Source organism: Nelusetta ayraudi, unplaced genomic scaffold (genome assembly GCF_046127955.1).
Source record: "Nelusetta ayraudi isolate G7.1 ecotype Tasmania unplaced genomic scaffold, CSIRO-AGI_Nayr_v1 ptg000091l, whole genome shotgun sequence".
NCBI classification, from domain to species: Eukaryota; Metazoa; Chordata; class Actinopteri; order Tetraodontiformes; family Monacanthidae; genus Nelusetta; species Nelusetta ayraudi.
The window spans coordinates 400,001-424,028 of record NW_027466141.1 but is presented as its reverse complement, the minus strand read 5'-3'; the positions used below and the strand labels follow the sequence as shown (position 1 = coordinate 424,028).

Sequence of the window (24,028 nt, the reverse complement as noted above, 5' to 3'; positions counted from 1 at the left end):
CGGGGGGGGGGGACGGGGGGTGCAGGCGGGGAGGAGGAGGGAGGGAGGGGCTTCAAGTCCCGAACTGCACCGACAGACAATGTGATTAAAAACAAACAAACGGAGAAAAAAAAAGACACAACGCAAATGGTGCGACACCGGAGACGCGGACGGACGTAAAAGACAGCGAAGGCGTCCTCGATTCCGTCTCCGAGGGGGGGGGGGCGTTTCCGGGCTTGCCACGCTCTTTACCATATGCATTTGCTGCGCGTGTGGAAGCGGGGAAGAAGAAAAAAAAAAAAGAACTCTCGAGCCAAGCAAGCGGGGGCCAAAAAGAAAAAAGAAAAAAAAAAGAAAAAAGACAAAAAAAAAAAAACGCTGATTGTATTTATGTAAATATTGTGGATTCCGCACAAAGACCAGAAACCAATTTTATTAACGTTTCCTTCAGCAGCTAATTTAGTTGTTTATGTCGCAAGTGTTACCTCCCTCCCTCCCTCCTCCCCCCCCCCCCCCCTCCCCCCCGTCCAATCATGCTCTCTGTCTTTTCCAATCAGTCTCTGGTAATCATGGCAAAACCCGTAAATGTCAATGCAAATAAGAAGAGTCTGTCAGTTTTCACCCAGAGAGGCATGATGGGAAAAAAATAGACTTTTTTTTCTTTCTTTCGTTCTTGGGGAGCGGCGTCGCTCTCCGACTGTCGGACTGAATTTCACTCTCTGATGTCGTCTTTGGAATCTCGTCCACGTCAATGCATGAGCCCGGTGGGGTTAAAAAAAAAAAAAAAACTATTTAAATGTTGTCCATCGATATTCTAATGTTATCGCAGCTGTCAGATAGAAACTCAAGTAATCAAGTCATAGAGGAAAAAAAAAAAAACCACGAGAGAAGAAGAAGAGGAAGAGGAAGAAGAAGAAGAAGAAGAAGCGACGGAAGGCTCGCTGCTCTGCTTTGTGTGGTGGCGGCCGGTTTGAAGGCCGGCGTGTGAGCGTGAGTGCCATCCGGTCGGAACACGAGCGAGTTACTGTTGCAATGAATAAATAAAACTTGAAGACGACGTGCAAGACGAAAGTGACGGAGCAGTCATTTCCCCGTGCGGCCGCTTCGCTTTTGAAAAAAAAAATAAAAAAAAGAAGAAGAAGAAGAAGAAGAAGAAGAAGAAGCTGCGGTTTTCCTTCCTTGGTCTCCACTCTGGACGTCCCGCCCTGACGTACAACCCGTCGCCCGCCGTAAATTTCATTTTGCCGCATCTGCGAACGTGACAAGCGGCTTGTAGTAATAAGTGTCAGAGCCCCCGCGCCAGCCAAAACTAACAGGCGGCGCACAATGCTGCCGCCGCGATTTATACCAGAGGGGCGCCGGAGACGGGAGGCGGGGGGGGGAAACACACAAGGTCAAAAGTGTTTGAGGAGGCATAAAATGAAAACGTGGAGGTGATGGAGGGCCGACTTCCTTTAAAAAAAAGAAATAAAAATAAAAAAAATAACGCAGAGAAGAAGAAGAAGAAGAAGTGTAACGCGGATAAAACAGGGGAGAACGACCATTATCTGGGTGGGGGGGGGGGCATACATTGACACGGCACAGCGGGGGCTAATCGTGCTTCTCTAGCTATCAAACACACAGACCTGCACTTATCTAGAGGGGGCGGAGGAGGTCGGGGGAGGAAAGAAAATCAGGATGCGGCCGTTAATGATATTAGATGCTCCAATTGGCTATTAAACCTTCATTACATAAATTGGGGGAGCCGGTGGCTCCACGTGAAGCATTTAGGAGGAAATGAAGAGAGTGCGAGCGGAGCAGAGTCAACACGGCTCGCTGGGGAGTGGGGGGGGGGGCAGGGGGGGGAGAAGGGGGGAGAGGAGGGAGAGGAGGGGGGGGATTGAAAATTAAAGCGCAGACAGAAAAAAAAAAAAACTGTTCAAATGTACAGCAGCGGCGGTGGCGGCGCCCTCCTCAGGGCACCATCAGCGCTGCTGCCTGTCTATTTAAATTCACTGCTCCTTCACGCTAAACTGCCACGGTGTCGCCCCCAAACTGCTAATGGCAGCCTGGATGGGGTCCAATGAGCCGGCGTGGGGCGCTTTTTTATTTTATTTTATTATTTTTTTAAATTCATTTTCCCGGCGTGGCAGGCTTACTAAGAATGCGGCGCCGCCTGTGGGATGAGCGAGCATAAAGAGGAATTTATGTGGCGGAGGGGGACGGAGGCTGGCAGGAGTCACTGGGAGCACCTGACTCCTAAATATCCACAGTGTGTTACTGTCACCGCCCCCCCCCAACCCAACTAACCCAACCCCCACTCCGTGACTCCGCCCCCCCACGTGCGCCAGGGACAGTTTGTTTGTTTAGCCCGGGGAGGATGTAAGGCGTCACTCTCTGCGCCGAGACAATGGCCGCCTCATTATGCACGTAATCTTTACAAGTGTAAACAGTCTGGCGCACAACAAAAAATAAATAAATAAATGAATGAATACATTTGCAAAAAAAAAAGAAGAAAGTGTGGCGTTGTGCCCGTGCGGGGGGGGGGGGGGGGGGGGGGGGGATAAACCGGGAGGACTCACCGTGTCGGACGCCGTTCAAGAACGCTTGAATATTCAGAGGTGTGGAGTGTTCCACAGAGACGGGCGTCGGCTCATTGTGTTTGGCTCCGCCCCTCTAATCTGACGACGATGATGATGATGATGATGATGATGATGATGATGATGATGATGATTGTGTCTCCTCTGCAGGGAAAAGCCTCAAATATGTAAAACTGTCAAATCTGTTTCTTCTTCTTTGTCTTTGAAAACGGCAGCCAGCGTTCCAACGTATCGCACCGCTGCCCCCTACAGGTCGTGTAACGTCCACCTGGCTCTGTATTTCTGATGGGGGACGCAGACCTTTGGCGCGGACCGTCGGCCGCACAAATCAAAGACGGCGGGGGTTCAAATATTCAAGATTCAGATTCAAGTTTTGCATTGTGCGCATCTCAGCGTCGGGTGACGGAATTGTACTTGCTAATACCGGCGCCGGTCGATATTAAAAGCCCGTCTCAGCGCTGCATTTCAGGCTTATTGAGCCCATAAATCTATTTCCAGGAGTGAGAAAGAAAGAAAAAAAAACTCTGCTGCGACGACCGGCCCAGTTCCCACCTCACGCTCCAATCTTTTGTTCAGTTCCAAGATGACCGACTGTACCTCGGTACCTTCGCTGATCACACAGAAGAGGGTCGGGGTTGGGGTGGGGGTGGGGGGGGTCGTTGGCGGCAGAGTGGCATAATTAAAAGGAGGAAGTTCTGCAGCTTTGGAGAAATTAAATTCAAAGTGATCTCAAACATCTAATAAGCCCAGAACGGCGGCGGCGGCGGCGGCGGTGGAGAAGGAGGAACTCTTTTTTTAGCAGGGGGGTGGGGGGGGGGGGGCGGGGCCAGGCAGAAGAATCTGGACACCATGTCCATGAAGCTCCAGCTGCTCCGGGCCAGGACACCTGGGCCGGAGCAGCATTGTTTTTTTACCAAGGCCCAGTCCTGGAGCCACCCCCTGCTCCAACCCCCCCCCCCCCACAACCCCACAACCCCACCCCACCCCACCCCCGCCCCTCGCAGCAGCTCGCCCGCAATCCCTGATTAATGTGGCCGGGGCGGGAGCTGTCAGAAATGGCAGAGAGAATCATGGGATTTCTCCTTCAGAGTCCCAATGACACCCAGCAGCTGCAGGAGTAAACAGATGACTAACCACTGGCCTTTTGGCAGCCTGTGGAGATTCACGCCGGGGGGGGGGGGCGGGGGAGTAGGGAGGGGGGGTTCAGGGGTGGGGGGGTGGGGGGACGAGCGCCGATGCAGCTTTGACATTTTGGTGGATTACAAACTTCTTGGGTTTTTTTTTTTTTTTTTGCGTTTTGTTTTTGTTTTTTCCCCGGCTGCAGCGGTGTCAGAGGTGGACGAGGTGGTGATGATAATGCCGCCCTGGATGCATTAACAACAGGCCACAACAACAACAAATACACAACGGTGGAAAGAGCAGAAGGGGTTCTTTTTTTTTGGGGGGGGGGGGGGGGTTGTTTTTGGGGGGTGTGTTTTTTTTTTTGTATGTTTGTTTTTCCCAAAATCTACCTGCAAACAACAAGATTTTATTTTTAATTCCCGCAGTTTAAAAAAAGCTCCTCGCCAGCCTCATTTATAAACAAATCACATCCCATTTATGTCGCTACAGGAGACAAACCTTGGGGAAAAAAATGAAAAAAGAAGAAGAAGAAGAAGGAGAAGGAGAAGAAGAAAGGGGGAAAAAAAACTCGAGCAGCCAATAAGCAGCTTGTCCTGCTGCAGAAATCGTCTGAGATGCGGCGCTGCGGCGCTGCGGCTGTCCTGGGGCGCACTTCACTGTGAGCTATTGACATATTAAAGGCTCTATCAGACAAAAAAAAAAAAGAAAGCAAAAGCTGCTGCGTTTTTCTTCTGTTTTTTTTTTTTTTTTTTTTACTCCCCTCGCGCAAATAAATTATTCTCCTCAAAACACCATTACTCCTGTGGAAATGAAAACACACTGAGTGCGAATGTCTCATATCAGGTGAGGAGGAGAGGGGGGGCGAGGGGGGGAGAGAGAGAGAATGCCGGGAATTAATTAACCTTTGTCATTTTAATTGCTTTAGTGACAGCTGTCCTTTGGTGCCGCACACAGCCCAACACACACACTGCAGGCTTGTCAATTACTTTGTCGGTGAAGAGATTAAAAAGGAAAAAAGCAGAGAAAAAACCCTGCTCCGCCACAGAGGATGGAGTCATTTCATTAGTCAGACTGGCAGCCCCCCGGACATAACCAGGTAGCGGCGCAGCGCCGCTAAATATGCAGCCAAATGAACAATACGATTACGCCCGCTATGAATCGGATGAATTGTGGCAACACGAAATTAAGTTTACGCTCTGTTTAATTCCGCTGCTCATTGTGGGTTTTTTGGTGCGTCGGTTTTCATGTTGGAGAGGGAGGTGGTGGGGGGGGGCGAAGGGGCGAAGGGCGGGAGATCCGAGGAGAGAGCGGCGCAGTGCGGCGGGCACCTGTGCGCTGTGGCTAATTGCGCTAATGGATGTTAGCGCCAGCGGGCCGCCAAAGCCCCTCGCCGGGGATAATGGACCCGGCGGAGTAATATAACGGTTTTGTTTTGTTTTTTTTTTTGCTCACGGTCGTGAATTTCGGTGCGAAAAAAAATGAGGCCGATTTTCAAAAATCAGTTGGCCGGATGCATTGTGCGGAAGACAAGGAGCGTTTTTCTCCACTTAGCCGCCAGGCTGAAAGCCTCGGCGTTCTCACGTGGAGCAGCGGCGGACGGAGGATCAGGGAGCCGTCTTATCGACGTGGGCTGAATGAAACAGAGAAATGAGCTCTAATTGTCAGATGGCTGTGAAACCCTTCATTGAATCCCAGAGTGACCCAGTATTTCCCTCCGTTCTTTGTGGCAAATCTCGCAGAAAAGGTTCTGCAGCCAATGACGGGGCATCGTCGGCGCTCTGGAGGTGGGAAGAAAAAAACAAAAAACCCAGAGATGTTTGGGTCAAAATCACCCGTCGATGACTGACCCCCATTGATTTCCTGCACACACACACACACACACACACAGTCGGAACACAATGAACCAGACGGCGAGTTAATTAACTCCCGACTTTCGCATTTGTGTGGTTATTTTGTTGGTCGACAAATCAATTTTGTTTGGGGGGGGAAAAAAAAAAAAAAAAATGTCCGGCACATTAATTAAAGTATGATTATGTGGATGGCTGCGGGTGTTAATGCGGTGAACATCAATCAAACTGGGAAATCTGATCGTTATCGCGCCTTTTGAATCGAAAATTCAAGTCAAATTTGTGGTGAAATTTGGGATCACGCGAAGACGAAAGGCACAAATTCCATCGTGAAAAAGGTCAACGGAATTCCCCAGAACCCCCAGTTCAGTTCAGACCACTGCGCCACTTTCAGGTCCATTCATGGGGCTGCCAGAGTTTGGAAACGTTATGCATTTTATCATTCTATGTCAACAGAGCGTCTTCGTAAAAAATAATTTGATTTGGGGCCAAAACGAGTAAATTAAATATGTCACCAGGGGCGGCGCAAATTAGCGTTTTCTCATATTGCCTGACCTTCCGTAGACAAAGGGGGTTAATCAAACAACAATTAAACTCATTTAAAAAAATGGACGTCAATTAGAAATATAATGAATTCCAATAAGTTATTGGAATTATGGTCCTTGTTATAATGAGCAGATTAAAAGTTTGAAAGTGTGATTTTTTTTTTTCTTTTTCTTTGTCCCCTCCCTCATTTGGAGGACGGATGCAGCAACTTAATCATCAAATCCAACAACAAGTTTAATTACAAAAGTAGGAAAGAATAAAAAAGAAAAATGCCGCGAGTTTGACGGACGCGACAAGTCGTTCTTTTTTCCCTTTCCTTTCCCCCATCCTCCTCTTTTTTTTTTCCCGCAGCTCCGTATCTGAACAGGAAGTTGCGCCTGGCCGGGGCTCATCATCGTGTTTTCCCATCAGCCCCTCCGCCAGCCGCGTCTTTATCGAGCCAGACAGCGGCAGCATTGATGACAAAGATGTGCGTTTGCCTCTCAAAAGACGGACGGCAGGTGTAAGAGGATTACATGGCTGGCAAACGCCGGCCCACTTATCACCTCATCACACCAATAACAGGCCGTCACGGCGCACAATGGTCGATGTTCCGCCGCCGCCGCAGCTCAGATTTCATTTTAGTTAAGGAGACAAGAATCGGCGTCGTCGACACGGGCGCACAACATGCTAAGCCCCGGCGATGATCGCAAACGGGCCGCCGCACCTTGTTGGGGGGGGCAGTGGAAGTGGAAGTGGTGGGGGCCGCAACCAGTTGAGGGGGAGGGAGGGAAAAAAAAAAAAAATCTATTTTTACAGTCACAAAACGCCGGCGCTGTCGGTGTGTATTTGTCAAAATGAGAGGCGGTAGGAAGCTGATGATTACCGAGAAGCACCTCGTCGAGAAAACATCACAGCGCCCTGACACCGGGTGACGCTATTTATACAGACAAAAACACATCCGGCGTCTGGAGAAGAAGGGGGGGGAGAAAAAAAAATATGTTGAAATAAAAACATATCACAGGGCGGCTAAAAGAGAAAAAGAAAATCAAACGGCGGCAAAGGTTACGCAGCCAAAACATGGAGGGGGGGGGGGCTGTGTCGCCGAGGAGAATCACAATCAGCCGCACAAAAGAGCTGCGTCTGTGACAAGGGGAGCGTCGTTCCTCACGCTCTGCTCTTTGTCTTTGCTTTCGAACATTAACGAGACCGAGGAGCGGGCGGGAAGAAGCCAACGACCGCAGTTTGAAACCCGAACCCGAACCCCCCCCCCTCTGAAGGCCGCCGGCTCTGAGCGGCAGCAGCACCACCACTCACTGCCAACGGTCAGACACAGGTGAGTGAGGTGGCGGCGATATATAAAAAAAAAAAAAAAAAAACAACACAGCATCCTCCACCAGGTGGCAACAGCGAGTGTGGGCCCAAACTAATGGGTTGTTTTGTTTTTTTTCCAATTAGCATCCACGTAGCCACAAGGAAAGCACAACTCAACCAATGGTGTTGCATTTAAAAGCCTAAAACAAGTACATGAAGGAGCAATGGTGAGATTCCCCGAAATCACTAGACCTCGTTGTTGCCCTAAATATGACACCCCCGCTCAAGAATCCAGAGAGAATCGCACCAAGACATTACATCACCTTCATAGCGGTGACCCATCGGCAAGCCAAACGTAGTTTCCCGAATCACTCATTCATCCATTCATCATCATAAAGTAACAAAGGCCGCTGAAAGCATCAGAACTTACAAAGGTTGTGAGTCCACCAACAGCATTCTGGGAGCTTCCTTTCCAAACTGGTCCAACAAACTGTCGCTAGTTCGTTCACGTGAGAGATCAGTGAGACGATAACCAAACAAACGACTGACTAATAAGTATGAAGGTATTGAACAATTGCACCAATGCGTCACACTTTAAATTGCAGACGATTCGGCAACAAGACTTTCATTTTCTTTATCCGCCGTTGCGGGTTTGCCTTGGTGGCAACCCGGATCTCCAGGTTGACTTCAGTCTGGAAGGTTCTGGGGTTCCAGTGGCGTCGCAGACTGGAGATCTGATTGGCTATCGCAGCTCACTGAGGCCTGGTCACCCACAGCGGGCTGGAGGCAGATTTCATGGAACCGGGCAACACAAGCTCGCTGAAGCGTGATTGGATACAAACTCTACCGCGATGTATGACAACGGAAGCAACGCAACCAAGTGGCTACTTACATGATGGGAGAAGAATGGACGGTGGAGAGTAACTTTGTTATCATATTTACGAGAAAATGCACTTGCTCCACTTACTCCAGTACGGTTAGGGCGTAGCTAGGCTCGGCTGGGCCACTGGGCTGTAGTCAAGCTGAACGTTTTCCTCATTGAAAAAGCAGCCAAAGAGACAAAGAGCGAAAACTGCACTGAAGACTTCCCAACTCCAAACGACTTCGAGGAAGCACTTAAAAGGGGGGGGGGGTGGGGGGGGGGAGTGAAATACTGAACCGTGTGCTTTGAAAGTGACGGACGGAGGAATAATTGAATCGACTGAAAATGATCTCTGAATGGCGACCACAGAGATGCTGTGTGTGAAATAAAAAAACCCAAACAACATCTGGGTTTCATCTCGGGCCAAACGTGCTCAGTCCAGGATTTCTGCTGCAACCTGGCAGAATGTGACCTCACTGGGAGGGGCTGCAGGGGAAGGAGTAGAGGAGCGGTGGGGGGGAGAGGGGTCTGGGGGGGAGGGGGGGGGGCGGCAACGTGATCAGACGCTAATCGCCTCCCGACGTGGCTGCCGGAGCTCTGCTCTCCTGCCGCGGGCCTGCGGGAGGCACCGAAGGTTGCGCGGGCCGCGGCGCCGACGTCGTTTTCCCGTTGATTTATCCCTCCGACAACCTCTGCCGCTGCCTCGGCGGCGAAGAGGTGAGACGCACACGGCCGGCGTCGGTGACAGAGATGGACGGGGCGCGGCGGCACGCCACTGCGATGATGCAGTGTCTTTTTAAATGCCTCGCCGTTAAATCACGCCGTAACCTTGAAGGAGTTGGCGGCGGCGGTGGTGGTGGTGGCGGTGGCGGGCGTGGCGAAGCGCTCTGCCCTCCACGCTACGGAGCGTGGCAAGCAGCAGGGCGGCGCCGGAGCTTAGCGCGGGTTAGCTGGGCCCGGCGGCGCCGGCGGCGGCAGAGGTCAAGGTCGCTTTCTTTCCGGTTTCTTGGACGCAGCGCAACATGTTGCAGGCTGGTAGTTGTAGTTCCGGCACCTGTGCTAAAGCTAGCAGGCTAAAAGAAATAGTAGGGGGTTAGGGAAATTGCTCATTTGTGTGCTGAGGTGTGTGTGTGTGTGTGTGTGTGTGTGTGTGAGAGAGAGAGAGAGAGAGGGAGAGGAAGAGACTCTGCAAGCTGAAGGTCAAGGTAACACATCCAGAGGTCATGTGCACTAATTCCTGCTGAATTACTGGCTGGACAGGTAGTTTAACCTGCCACTCTTCCTGGTCTCTTCGGCCTGCTAACGTCTCCGCTTGCCAACGCAGTAACCAGCAACTTCCTGCAATTGTTGTGACTGCTTCCTCCCTAAAAAAATAAAAAAATAAAAAAAAAGGTCTAAAAAAAAAACAAAAAAACAAGCACAGTCCCAAACGAACCACGGTAGTTCAGTTCAGGTTCAGCCTGGTGTGGCCATCTAACCACCTTCCCCATTCTCCCATATAAACATATGCATGCTTATTTTAATTTTTTTTTGGTAAACACGTTCATAATGAAAAAACATAAATAAAATGATATTATCCTGCGTTGCTGTGTGTGTGTGGGGGGGGGGGAGGATGAACACCAAGCTATTAACTACTTTTAGCCAAGCGGCCCAAAAAGCTCTGCAGCGAGGCCTGGAGGAGGAGGAAAAATTAAACCCAGTGGGCCCTTCAGCTTAAAACAGCTGAACTTTACCTATTAGCTGCTTGCTCCGTCCATTAAATATCAAGGAATTACATTTATTTATGCTTTTTAATTAGAAGCTAAAAGCCTCAGAGGAGACCTTGTGTTGCAGTTCCGGAATTATCTTGAAAGAACGTCCTCTCACTTCTTCATCCTCTATGAAATAATTATACTTTAAAAAAAAAAAAAGAAGAAGAAAATATTTTTAAAAAATTAAAACAAAACAACAGCAAAAAAAAAACCAAACAAGCAAAATGACAATACGCCGTTCTATTCGATGCGACTTCAAGCCAGAAACTATCTGAGGGCTTATTTTTAAATCTAACTTCCTCCACTTCTCCCACATTCATTGAGACGTGTCATCCATCTATCTGAGCCTCAGGGCTGCGGCGGTTCCCCGGCCGTGAGTGGCTGCTGCAGCGCGGCTGTATTTCAGCATGTTGAAGTGCATGGAGAATTCCCATGAAGGGTAAGGGATTATGGATTTTGGCCTCTAAGCTGCCTGGATGCCCAGTGAGGATGTCTCTGAGCGTAGTAATCTTCAAACAGCACGCAGAGTGATGAGTGGGCACCGAGGAGTTCTACTCAGGATCTAAATGTGTTCCAGCAAGTTACGGGTGAGAGAGAGGAAGACAGAGAGCAAGAGCGAGTGGGGCGAGGGGGTGGGGGGGGGTGGATAAAGAGCGGAGCGACAAGGAGGGAGAGAAAAACGCCATTTGGTGCAGAAATGGGAAAAGGATGGAGTCAGTGGCTCCTCGGGGCCAGAGACACTTTTGATCCTGTGACCCGTTTTGGAGCCGCAGCCTGTGTCAGAGAAACTTGCAGCCGGCACGAGGAGATCCTATTGGACTGGTGCAAATGTAAATGTCATGGTTCCCCACCGCCACACACACACACACACACACGCACGCACACCAAAACTGCAGATGGAAAAAGTCAATCGAGCAGTTTTTGAGGTCAGGTCGGGTGCTCGGCTCTCGGGGAGGCGGAGCCAGAGTCCTGCAACCAGGACGCCATCGAGCCTGGTTCAGGAAGTTGCGTCCCAGAAAAAAAAAAAAAAAGACAAGAGAGGATGTGTGTCGGCCCGGATTCCGGTGCCGCAACACACAAAAGATCCGAGGAGGAAAGGGAGAATGGGGAGACGGCAGCCGCAGCGGGGAAATGTCGGAGGAAATCAACATTGACAGCAGCTTCCGATCGATATCGGAGGAGGAATTGCTCCCGGACGCGTGCGTCCTGATTGAATTAAAGCGACCCGACCAGCGCCACTTCATTTGGAGCCCCTTGATTGTCTCCTCGTCTTATTTAAGTGGACTCCTTGTTGCACGATAGCATCTGGGACGAGGCGGTGCGGGACAAGAGACGGGTGGGTTTGAAGGACACGCGGCCTGCGTGGAGATCCTATCACCTCCTGGAGAGCTTCAACCTTCCCTCTATCTCCTGGCATCCACGGCCGCTCGCATGCTGTCAGAGGTCAGGAGGTTGGAAGGGCGCCGAGACGCCGCTGGAGGAAGTTACTGTTGTGCACCAAAAGAACCACACACAAAAAAAGAAAGTTTGGAAAAAAAAAAATAATAATACAACTCACAACACGCTTGTTTCCATCGGCACATGGGATGAAAAAGCAGCAGCATTGTGCGAGGATGTGACCTCGGGGTTGTCAGAGGAGGATCAAAGGAGCTCGTCACTCCGTCTGTGATAATCAAATTAAGTCGTCGGAGAGATCGACCGAAAGGAGGGGAGGGGGGGGGTGGGGGAACACTTTCCAAATATATATCCATAATCTGCCGTTGGAGTGGAAGTCGGCGTGCTGAGCGGTGAAATTGTCTGAGCTGTATGCTGCTCACAAGCTCGCCGAGAGTCAGTACAGGCAGGCAGGCAGTGTGTGTGTGTGTGTGTGTGGTGAGGAGGTGGGGGGGTGGGGGTGGAGGGAGAGAGGGGGGGGGGGGTAGTCCAAGGCTACAAACAGGTACATCAATTTGGACCGTGACAAGAAATTCCCTTTAGGTGACAACAAAATGTACATGCTATTAGATCAGCTGCAGCATCGTGTGATGAAATAAATTGAAGGCAGCAGCGGATGAGAGCTTCAGGGCCGCCGACAGGAGACGGCCGAGATCTGTGTTACACTGCCATCCCGTGGACACGTGTGGAACTGGACACCGGCAGGGAACGCGAGAAGGGAGCGAGACTTTCCGTCCGCGGAGCCGAGCAAAAAGCAAACCTTCAAAACCAGAAGAGCTGTGAGTGGAAAGTCAATGCGATATTTTAGGTACATATTTATTTCCGCCTCCTATAAGCTGCTCAACTTGCCATTCTGATATTGTTTTTTTTGTTTGTTTGTTTTTTTAAAGTTGTTGTTTCTGCCCGTTACTGTGAATAGCAGTCGTTCTACAGCAGCGCGAGATCTGTTGTTCAGCACTTTATACAGAGCTTGCGTGTGCACGTCACAATTGGTTGTTGTATTTTTGCAATTCAACTTAAAAGGTGAATTTGACCTATTATTTAAAGGAATAATATGCAAATGAATATATTTCAAGTTTTTTTTTATTTCTTTGGATTTTGCTGATCAAAAAAAAACAACAACAACAACAACAACGTCAAATTCAAAAACTCTGAAAATTAGAATGTTACGTAAAGTCAAATCTTTATGAAAATCTTAATGAGCAAAGTTACAAACAAGGAGCTGCTCGAGGTGTCAATTTGCGTGGAATGGCTCAATAGAATGTGTTGCTTTCGTCGTTTGATGTTAAATTGCCTAAATAAAACAACTTTTACTTAATATTCTAAAGAAAGATACAAAAGAAGGTTTTGACTGAATCTGAAATGAATGTTCAAAGCTGTCCAATCAGATTTTGTCGAAAACTGACGCGAGGTGTGTGTGTGTGTGTGTGTGTGTGTGTGTGTGTGTGTGTGTGTGTGTGTGTGTTTTCATCTAACGATTTTCACCTCTTTTTTTCAATTAAAAAAACAAACAAACAACAACATAATATTAAAATATGAAAAACGAAATATTATCTTCTTTTTTTTTTTTTTATGAACACGAGTCTGTCACGCGGGCTGTCCCTTTAAACGGTGTCTCCGCTCAGCAGGCAAACGTCCGAGCGCGATGCGCGACGTGCGTGACGTCGGCGGGCTCTCGTGCCGCGCGTGAGCAGCTGTGTACACAGCCTCGGCAGCAGCTGCAGCCGCTGCACGCAGACATGGCGGGAGGGACGTAACGCGCCCTCATCCTCATCCCCGCGACGCCGACACGGGGAGGCAGGTATGCGGGGAGCGGCGCGTGCATACCGGACGTCGGACGGCTTTGAACGTCGACACGCGCGTTTAATTAAAGGCGATTAAAGGGCAACCCGGCTTCCGTGCGGCGAGTCGGTCGCCGTGTTTGCGATGCGGCGCGATGCGGATGCGCAGTGTACCGGATGCTAATAACGACGGTGTTGATGATAACGTTAACAATAACAGTGCACGTATATTTAGCCCGCTTTGGTCTTCTTCTTCTTTTTTTTTTTTATTATTGTATCATTGCTCATTAACATTGCGTCACATCGGAGTGAATCGTGACCGCGTGATCCACGCAGGGAAATTATTTATTAATTTGTCCTGCTCGGTGCTGATGTGATGCAAGTGGAGCACTTTGGTGGGGTGAGCAGGTGGTAAAGGCGGCAGCCGAGGATGTTATGAATGATGCAGTTAATGTCAAAGTAAAGAGAGAAAGAGAGAAAGAAAGAAAGAGAGAAAGAAAGACCTCAGTTTCTGTGGTGACTTGAGAAGAAAGGTCAGTCAAGCCCTGGCTAGCAGCTCATACAGTTGAGAGTGGAAGACAGCCGGACTATTGCTGTAGTTATTAGCCAATAATTATTACTCAGTATTACTAAGTATTTTTCTGCCCTTCTCAAGTTAAAAAAAAGCCTTGTTGTGTCAAAGAAAAATCCTCTGCTTTGGAGGAAACCAAGCCAATAAGTCTTTAAATCTCAAACATTCAACAAAGATAGATAGATAGATAGATAGATAGATAGATAGATAGATGCCACTACTAAGTAAACAGCATGAAGCTCTATGTGGACGTGAAATATGATCTCATTGTCTTTGTTCTTATAAAGCTAGCCGACATACAAATCAGCTTGACAGTGAAGTCAGTTTACTTTATGTGTGCGCCACGTATTTGTCATTTGTGTCGTGTGTAGTGTTGTAGAGTGTCTCATGTTAACATGTGACAATTGTTCATATTTTGATACAGATTGGAACTGACTGGAGGTCACAATTGCAGGATCAGTAAAACTCTTGTCTGAGCTCGGTGTGATGACGTGAACCTGACAGATTCTGAACTTAAGCCGCTAAAAACGCTCGGTTTCAGAGGAGAGAATAGCAGAGCTTCAATGGAACGCTGAATCATATCGGGGACTAGACAAAAATTGTGCAATTTTCCTCTCAACTTCATCTGCCCAGTCAGCTGCACACCCTGTTTCCCTCACAGCTCATCCTGAAACATGGACGGAGGACATTTGTGAGTTCAACTCTTGCTTTCATACTCTTTACCATTCTAGTTTCGCTTTTCTGGGACAAATCCCCGGAGAAAGCGACGGTTGCAAACACAACTCTGAAAAACACAACAACAAAACAAAAAAACCCTCTGTCATTGCAGTGGCTACCCCCGGGACTACCTGGACCGCTTCATCCAGGGCCAGGACTCCTCGGTGGTCAACAAGTTCCAGCAGAAGTTCTGGAAAACCAAGCAGACGCTCATTAAGGTCACCGGCAAGAAGGAGGACGAACATGTGGTGGCCTCAGACGCCGATCTGGACGCCAAGCTGGAGGTCGGAAAGAATGGGAGGGATGGAAGAGAGGTTTTAAAGGCTGGTGGTTTGAACGCGATATTGAGAGAGTGAGGGAGCAGAGGAGTAGGTTTGATCACGGCGGCAGTGTCGTCCCCCCAGGTGGACTCTGCTGTGACTAAAATGGCTTTTTGATTCACGGGGTGCCGGCGTTGGCTGCAGGCTTGGAACTTGCATTAGTCTGCCTCCCGAGACTCCATCATCGGTGTCTCCGTTTTCAGGAGTGAAATGAGTTTAATGGCTAAAAATCAATAGTTCATAAAAGCTGGAAGATCCCACTTGAATTTACGCTACGTTCTCAGTAAGGGAGGCTGTTTGGAACGAGGACGTGGACGTGACCAAGGTTCAGATTTCGCTGCTCTGCTCTGAAATGTAAATGTGTTAAACAAGACTTCTTGTGTTTGGTTTTCTGTCTTGACGATAACTCGGGATACTGTAAACTACAGGTCTGAATTTCCCCCCAAAAATAATGATAATAATAGTAATAATAATAATAATAATAATAATAATAATAATAATAATAATAGCTAGTGCAGTGATCCGTGTTGTGTTTAGGGAGGTGGTTAACTGACTCTGCTCTTCTCCCCAGGTCTTCCACTCCATCCAGAGGACCTGCATGGAGCTGCTGAAGGTCATCGAACTCTACCAGAGAAGAATCTGCTGTACGTTCAGATTGAGCATCCACAATCCGGAAAGCACTTTCATGTTATCCAAATTACAAGAGTGTGTGCTCAAAAAAGAAATAGTCTGAAAATCAGCGATAGTTGTCCAATCCAAGATGCTCAACTACTTCCTGCTGGATCAGGAAACCTCATATTCCTGATGATATCCACAAGAGGGCAATCAAGAGCAAATGTCATTGCGTCCTAAAAAAAATATTTCAGGTTTATCCTGATTGGTCCAATAGTTTAACCTCACTATCCAATCAAAATGGTCCAGATTAGCAGTTGAACTAGCTGGTCACCACGGTTCAGTCTTTGTTACGGTGCCCAAAATAAACATAGCACCATTGACTTCTGACGGCAACTCAGGACAAGCACGGCACCACTTCTGGCTTTCCACTGGGTTAAATGAAGCCGAGTGAAGGACAGGATAGTGTTTGCATCTTTCATGAAGCAAAGATGGCATTTGGAAGTCGTCCCAACTGAAGGTTTGCAATGTTTCTGGCTTCAAGCATCAATAAAGAGACGTGACCAAACTCTGGCAGTAGTTCCAGTTCACCCAGCAATGAACTGGTGACCCGTCCAGGGTGTATCCAGGGTATACTCTGCCTTTGGCCCAATGGCAGCTCAGACAGGTGCCAGTAATCCCCCGTGATGGATAGTTAGAGTTCCAAGGGTGAACTTAGAAAATGGTTAAAGTACCTCCCTCCAAATGTACGCAGTCTTCTGACACTCTAACAGATTAAAAGCTATCATCACAACCTTCTTTCTTTCTATGCAGTTCTTTCCCAAGAGGAGAATGAGCTGGGACGGTTCCTGCGTTCGCAGGGCTCGCAGGATAAAACCCGGGCAGGAAAAATCATGCAGGCCACAGGGAAAGCACTCTGCTTCTCCTCGCAACAAAGGTAAGCTAGGTACAAAATTAGCGGCCCGTACACATGCATCCAGATAGTGGGCGTCATTGGTATTGGCTGAAATCTTTCAAATCTGATCACCCAATATCTCAAATTGTAGCAAAGGTATGTCTTAGCAGGTACATGGCCAACAAGAGACTTCCTTAAAGACACCCCAAGGTCTTCTGCCAGTCTTGGTAGTTTTGTCACGTCAAACGAGTGAAGCTACAGCGCTCTGCTCCCTCCAGGATGGCACTGCGGAACCCGCTGTGCCGCCTCTACCAGGAGGTGGAAACCTTCCGATACCGAGCCATCTCCGACACGTGGCTGACGGTAAACCGGATGGAACAGTGCAGAACCGACTACAGAGGAGCGCTGCTCTGGATGAAGGACGTATCTCAGGAACTGGATCCAGACACTCACAAGCAGATGGAGAAATTCCGCAAGGTTGGTCCGCACTTGACTTTGGCAAAGGGGTGGAGTTCAAGCCTGCCTCGACTCGAGAGCAGTGATCCGGTAGAGGGTTTCACTTCTAGCTCTGATTTGCAGATTATGTTTTGTTTTTTGATTCCAGAAAACACATTGTAACATTTTGTTTTTTTTAATTACTTCTTTCAGCTCAACTGGCTGGATTTAAAAATGTTACTTTGAAAAAAACTGCAATATTACAGCAATCCCATTCATTCCATTTGTGAACTTACATTGAAGATGTTGGCTACATCTCAATTCCAAAGCACAATTCAGACACAATTTAAAACAAAAATGGAAAATGAACATGTGTCTACGACCTTCCTATAGGGCGCTATGGCCATTCTAGTGTTTTGGTCTATGTAGGGGGGCGCTATTGAGCAAGTGTGTAAACTTCTTCCAAAAAAGGACCGTTTTTTCAAGGGTTCTGACCTGCGTGCAAGATTGTGCGAGGATCCAGGTATGTTAAGGGGGTGAAATTGAGGTTTAAAGCGCAGGTGCCGAGAAAAAGAAAAAGAAAAATAATTAAACCTGCAAGCAGGGTTGGCGGGACTGAGCCCACCCCATGATGAATACTGAGCAATTGTGTATTGTCAGTGTAGTGTGTTTAAGAGTGCAAAGGGCGTGATTGAAATTTTGAACAAAAAACGTTGACGTGTAAAGAGCTATATACACATGTCAATGAAATATATACATGAAAGTGTAACCCCCCTCTACGTATGAACACAAACACGAACATAGGTAAATATGGAAAGTAGACATAGTATATACATCAAAATGTATACAAATGCTTAAAAACAACAGGTATAAAAAAGTCTATATATGTAAGCAGTCTATTTTGTTTTCGCTAAGGACATGATGTTCCTGGATGTTGCTGGCCGAAACAACATGCGCGTTCCTCCAGCAGTCCATTTAGATTTGAGTGTGATTTGATTGTATGTATTTATTTCAAACATGAAAATAAAGAAAATGAGAAAATAAAAGGGATACAAAAACCAAAACATACAAAAGAAAAATAAAAAAAAACATAAATTTAAAAAATAGGATAAGTAAATAAACACCAGTGAAATACACATTAAAATAATGTTATTTATGTCCGAAAAGGGGTAGGAGGAAGTATAAACTTATATGTACCTAGCCCTAAATGCAAATAAATAGTATGTACGCCTGTAGAGGTGATTCTCCTGGATGTCGCTGGCTCCCCGCGCGAAAAGCTACGCTTCTTAATTCAGGGACAACAAAAACTCATGGCACAGCGTAAACCACAACTCCTATCACACGATTAAACTGAGAAAATAAAAGGGATACAAAAACCAAAACATACGAGAGAAAAATAAAAAAAAACATAAATTAAAAAAATAGGATTAGTAAGGAAACACCAGTGAAATATACATTAAAATAATGTTAGTTATGTCCGAAAAGGGGTAGGAGGAAGTATATATAAACTATATAAACTTATATGTACCTACCCCTATTCGCAAATAAATAGTATGTACACCTGTAGAGGTGATCCGCCTGGATGTCGCTGGCTCGCCGCCCAAAAAGCTACGCTTCTTAATTCAGAGACAACAAAAACTCGTGGCAAAACCACAACTCCTATCACGCGATTAAACACACGACGCGCAGCTTGCACTGGGTAGACAGGCATGTAGTTCTACGTGGCCTATCAGACAAGGACCTCTTGTCTGCCTCCTTTGCCAAACGGGCCTAATCAAAGTCTTCGTCGAAGAAACCTTCCAAGTCCACAAATCCGTCAACTGACAGCATCTCGCGATTGCTAAGTTCCCCCTGATCACCTTGAAGCGTCAAAGTGCACAGAATTCCTTCATGATTACTGAAGTATGTCGGAATCAGGAGGCAGTGTACCGGCTAACAAACATGCACCTGAAAGAGTGCTCCCGCAGCGTTGTGTTTGTGCCGACAGGGAAGAACATAGTGAGGATGAGTTTGACCCTCAGCGTCTTGAAGGAGAAGGTGTCATCACATGGGCTTGAGACACAAGGTATGTGGATGACTAGCATAGTGGACAGGTACAAGAACAGGCCAGATGATTGCCGTTGGAGACTTTTACCAGTTGCATCCCGTTAAAGGAACCCCTCTGTACAAGTCTCAGCCTGGTGTTGATTTGTGGTGCCACTTTGGCATTGTCGAGCTGACAACGATTGTCAGACAAAGATTACCCGTCTCCTTGTTGTGCTCCTTTGTTCCCTGGTTGACAACAGCCCATCTCCGGCCCTGCCTCCGCCTCGTCCTCGGACCGATTCCCCGGTAACGACCCTGCTCGGCTCTGACTACGTTCCTCGTCTGCACCGTCTGGATCCTTCCGCTGTTATCGACCTCCGCCCGTCCCCGACGCCGATCTCGCCTGCCTCTCCCATCAGGAGGTTCTGTCAGCGCAAATCCGCAGAGGATAAGGAGAAAAACCACGTCAGAATCCCTAATTGGCGCACGCAAGCCAACAGGCCTCTCTGGACCGAACTCCACAAAGCTGGCGTTCCTCTAATCGGCCTAAGGAATTTGTAGCCCTCATCAAACTGCAACAACTTCAACGACGCCTCGTTCGTCAAACGTTAACCTTCTGCGCACCTTGACCACCTTTGCCTTTGCACAATGTGATCGACACACTCGGAGATACCTGCTGAACCTCTGCCATATACTGACCTGAAAAAATATATTCCATCTTGCACGCAAAACAACCATCGGCGTGCGTAATCCTGTTATTTAAATAACGCAACAATGTCAAACCGCAGGCTGACTGTCGTGGAAAAAACATGTCTGCATCTGCGTTGTCGTCCTGACCCTGATCACTTTCCTTTCCCTCCACTTCAACAACTCCTCTTCCGCAACTACCTGACCTGACTCATCCACCTCCTCGCGACAAAACACATTGATCCAAGCATCGTTGAACGTGATGTCCTTGTAATAAGGGTTCAACCTAACTAAACACTCGAAAGCTCACCTGACACGCATGGTATCTACAAATGTATGTCAACTTGCGCTTCAGCTTCACCTGTAACAAAGACCCTTCCATATTGGAACGTGGCAACACGTTTGCAGTCTGAACAATATTGGCTGGAACACAGGTCAACAGTCCGTGTACTCCATTCTGCCTCCCTTTCGGCAGCTCCAACATTTTCATAAAAGATAAATGCAGCGCAATCAAATGCTGCTCTGAACTGTTCAAGCAGCCCAGTTCGGGTGGAATGGGATCAAGCTCAAAGTTGTTGTTCCAGCATTCAGCCGGCTCCTGACCTTTAAGTAGCTAACGATGTACTCCTGGACGCAGCCTTACAAGTAGCCTTTTTAACATTAGAAACGGCTACTCTTGTTCTCGGCCTAAGGCTGTAACCTGTCACTTCATTTAGAGTACAATATCCATAACAACTAGGCAGTCCAGGTTCATGTGCACAAAGCACATTTTCAAAATGGGTGCCTCTGACATTATCTAAATAAATGCATTTCGATGCAATAGTACAGCTGCAGCTGTACTTCAACCAACGGCCGCTGATAGAAGTCAAGATGTTAACACCTAACAGATCCGCAGCAACTTGAATTTCCACTTCTGTGGCCCAAGTATCGACAGACCTTATGCCGGACTGCATAATGACGCTAACGTGCTTGTAAGACGTTCCTCGTCTGCCCCGTCTGGATCCTGTCGCTGTTATCGACCTCCGCCCGTCCCCAACGCCGATCTCGCCTGCCTCTCCCACCGCTTGCACTGGTTCTCGACCCTGGACTGCCCGACCTCTCCGCTTCAATAAACATCTTAAACTGCATCAGTGGTTGTCGTGCATTTGAGTCCACCAACAGCGGCTTCAACAGCACCGCTCGCAGACGGCTCACCTGTTCACGGCATTCGGCTCTCAGTTGGACTCACTGTCGACACAGGTACGAGACATGGGGCAACCCTTACCTTCCAGCGGCTCCGTTCGACCGCTCGTGCCACTCGCCGCACCTACTCCATTCTCCGGCGAGGAGAACAATTTCCGAGAGTTCCGCTTACAGCGCGAGCTCCACTTCGAATTACGGTCATAATGTTTTTCCTCCGAGCGGTCCAAAGTGGCGTTCGTCGTCTCCCTCCTTACTGGCAGGGCGGCCGCGGAGTGGGAGAATAGGAGCGCGACGTGCCAGACCACGACTGACGTTTTTAGTGCTTTGGCCAGCCTGTTTCGTCGCTCACTGGTGGGTCGCGAGGCTGCCCAAAAGCTGCTGGGGTTACAGCAAGGCGACCAGTCGGTAACGGACTATGCTATCGTCTTCCATTCGACTGTGGCGGATAGCGGGTGGAACGCTGCTGCGTGCTACGACGCTTCCCTTCAGGGACTGGCACGTGTAACAGATCCACAGCTGACCTCTACAGGAAAGCAACTGACACGGTGCTCTGTCCTGTGCCCAATGCTGTCTGAAATGTGAAAACCACACAATTCAAATTTCTTGGCCGCTGAGGTAAGTGTGTTTGCCAAACAACAAAGTTAATGATGCAGGTCATCAAGACACACACGCAAAGTGTAGAATCATAGTTGGGGGTAGGTACACATAAGTTTTTGCTTCTTCCTACCCCTTTTTGAGCATGACTAATATTATTTTGATGTATATTTCACTGTTGTTTGATTACTTATCCTATTTTTTTTTTTATTAATGTTTTTTTAATTTTTCTTTCATATGTTTAGGGTTTTGTATCCCTTTTATTTTCTTATTACCTTTCATGTTCGAAATAAATAAATAAATAAATCAAATCAAATCAAATCAAATCAATACCTTTTCCATTATCGTCAGACAAGCCAACACGACTAGTGGGTGGCTGTCAACTACAACAAAGCGGCCACTGTCGTGGATAATGGCTAAAGAATTGCGATACACAGGTGCTGTACTGACTCACCACTCTCTCCAGTCCATCTCTAAAAATAACCGAGGCGCCAACTTCGATGGCGTAACTTTCCGTTTCGCCTATTTCGCCTGACACTGTCTCCAGAAATGCACCTCAACAGCTGGCCATCTACCACCAACGTTTTAGGCAAATCTGGGACAGAAAGATACTTCTCTTCCTGGACGCTAACATTAGTGTTATTATACACATGTGTGTATGCCTCGTCTCCCCTAACCAAAGCACAATCAAGGTCATTAACACGCCACAACAACACACTGTGCAACGTATGTTTGGCTAAACTGACTAAAGCCACGGCCATGCACTGTGTTCCTGCGACAGACCAGTCTGTCTGACTGAAAGAGCCACGCACAACCTTGGCTAGCCTAATCCCGGTGCCATGATCTAACACTGCATCCCTACTATTAACTGATGACGGGAAACAAAAAGTACGCTTGCGAGGAAGGGCAGAATGTGTACAACAAGCAGCATCAACAGCAGTAGAAAGAAAAACAGGCGTAGTTTTGTTATCTGCTGGCAAGACTGGGTTCTCTTCAGGACAGTGGTGGCCTCCTCTGGCTTGGTGCCGGGAACCACGGGCACAACCAAGGGCTTCTTTGGCGTGCGTTGCCTCCACCTGAAGAAAATCCTGAAGATGTGAATTTATGGCATAAGACATAGAAAGGGGAAACACAGGGGATGAGAGTAATGAACAAATACAAACCTGCCACACTGCTGCGACGTTGCTGGAGGCAGACTCAGTCAATTGGGCAGGTGAACGCGTTGCCAGCACCTACACAGAAAAGGAAACAAAGTCACATATCAAGTACTGCATGTATTGTCATGTTATAGAGATGTAAGCAACAAATTGCGTGCAAAGCACATATCAGAAATACCAACATGGTGCTTTGTTGTTTTGGCCTTTTGAGGCAGAACGTGCTGACCGAAGCCCCAAGCTGGAGTTCTGGAAGAAAATCAAGGAATGAATGAATGAACAATTTCACAAAGGAGTACATCTGTGTAATTGAGTTTTGAAAAGGCCAAGTGTCTGAATGCTGGGGGAACCTTGCAAGATGACTCGACTCAGTGATGGTCTCCATGTGGTCCAGCACAGTGTCACTGAACAACACAGAGTTGGACTGGATGTCCGTGTGGAGCGTAGGCTCAACAACAGGCGCTGCAGCCTAGTAAAAAAGAAAGGGTCAAAATGATTTAGGACAATTTTGATGTCAAACTTGCACTTGGTGACAAACACCGGATGTGAAAAAATTAACATGTTACCTCGACCTCCTGTCCAACAAGAGTCCATGCAGGAGCGGGTCCATAAACTATCATGTGAACAGGATCCGTCACAACAGCAGCACGTTCGCCGTGTTCTTCGTCGTCTGTTGGAGAACAACTTGTCCGTGAAAGCTGAGAAGTGTGCCTTTCACGTCACCACCACCTCTCTTCTGGGCTTCGTCATCTCCCCGGGCCGGATCGAGATGGATCCGGAGAAGGTGCAGGCTGTGGCGTCTTGGCCAACCCCCTCCAACCGCAAACAGCTCCAACGATTCCTGGGGTTTGCCAACTTCTATCGGAAGTTCATCCAGGGTTTCAGCACCATCGCCGCGCCACTCCACCGTCTCACCTCCTCATCAACCCTTTTACCTGGACACCAGAGGCTGATGAGGCATTCCGGTGCCTCCGGTGCGCGTTCACTTCCGCGCCTGTCCTCACGCAGCCCGACCCCAATCAACAGTTTGTGGTGGAGGTGGACGCCTCTGACGACGGACTCGGAGCGGTCTTATCCCAGAGGTCAGCAACGAATAATAAGATTCACCGCTGCGCTTTCCTGTCCAAGAAATTGACGGCGGCAGAACGCAATTACTCTGTGGGAGACCGGGAGCTGCTGGCCATCAAGGCGGCGCTGGAGGAGTGGCGCCACTGGTTGGAGGGATCCCTTCAGCCCTTCGTCATCTCGTCGAACTGGCTGCTGTTTTACACCCATCGGAACAAAAGCGAAGCCTTTAAACTCGTGGAATGGCCGTGGAGAATCCTAGCCTCATCTGCTACGAGGACCACGTCGACAAACTCCTCAAAGCCTTGCATGAGAATGTAGGACCCACCACACAGATGGTGGTGGTGGTCCTTCCCAAGTACGACAACATCAAGAAGTACCTGTGCGTGGACTGCCCTGTTCCCAACTAGTTTGTGCTGGCTCGCACACTCAGCCGTACTCAGGTGCTCATGACCGTGGCCACAAAGCTCGCCTTGCAGATGGCGTGCAAGATGGGCGGAGAGCTCTGGAGCGTGGAAATACCTTTGAAATGGTTCTCTAGATGTGTGCTGCAGCACAAAGGACAGGAGATCATGGA

The 24,028-nt window shown here is 48.2% G+C and overlaps 1 protein-coding gene and 1 long non-coding RNA gene across 3 annotated transcripts in view; one reads left to right on the top strand and one right to left on the bottom strand.

The window, feature by feature from the left end:
- The first annotated feature begins 13,124 nt into the window (after positions 1-13,124).
- Positions 13,125-24,028, top strand: part of ica1 (islet cell autoantigen 1) — an 18,631-nt gene continuing 7,727 nt past the window's right edge. The window contains exons 1-6 of one of the 2 annotated variants that reach the window (XM_076046842.1): positions 13,125-13,214; positions 14,427-14,456; positions 14,595-14,766; positions 15,374-15,446; positions 16,228-16,351; positions 16,588-16,786. In XM_076046842.1, the coding sequence (XP_075902957.1) occupies positions 14,440-14,456; positions 14,595-14,766; positions 15,374-15,446; positions 16,228-16,351; positions 16,588-16,786 (585 nt within the window). In that variant the 5' untranslated portion in view covers positions 13,125-13,214; positions 14,427-14,439. Of the gene's footprint in view, positions 13,215-14,360; positions 14,457-14,594; positions 14,767-15,373; positions 15,447-16,227; positions 16,352-16,587; positions 16,787-24,028 lie in introns of those variants that run through there. The other variant, XM_076046841.1, reaches the window with a different exon arrangement.
- LOC142902050 (uncharacterized) lies at positions 22,446-23,640 on the bottom strand. Its single transcript, XR_012929036.1, has 4 exons — positions 23,542-23,640; positions 22,737-22,855; positions 22,572-22,635; positions 22,446-22,464 (listed from the first exon to the last, which is right to left on the bottom strand). It is a non-coding gene; the product is annotated as an uncharacterized LOC142902050 (long non-coding RNA).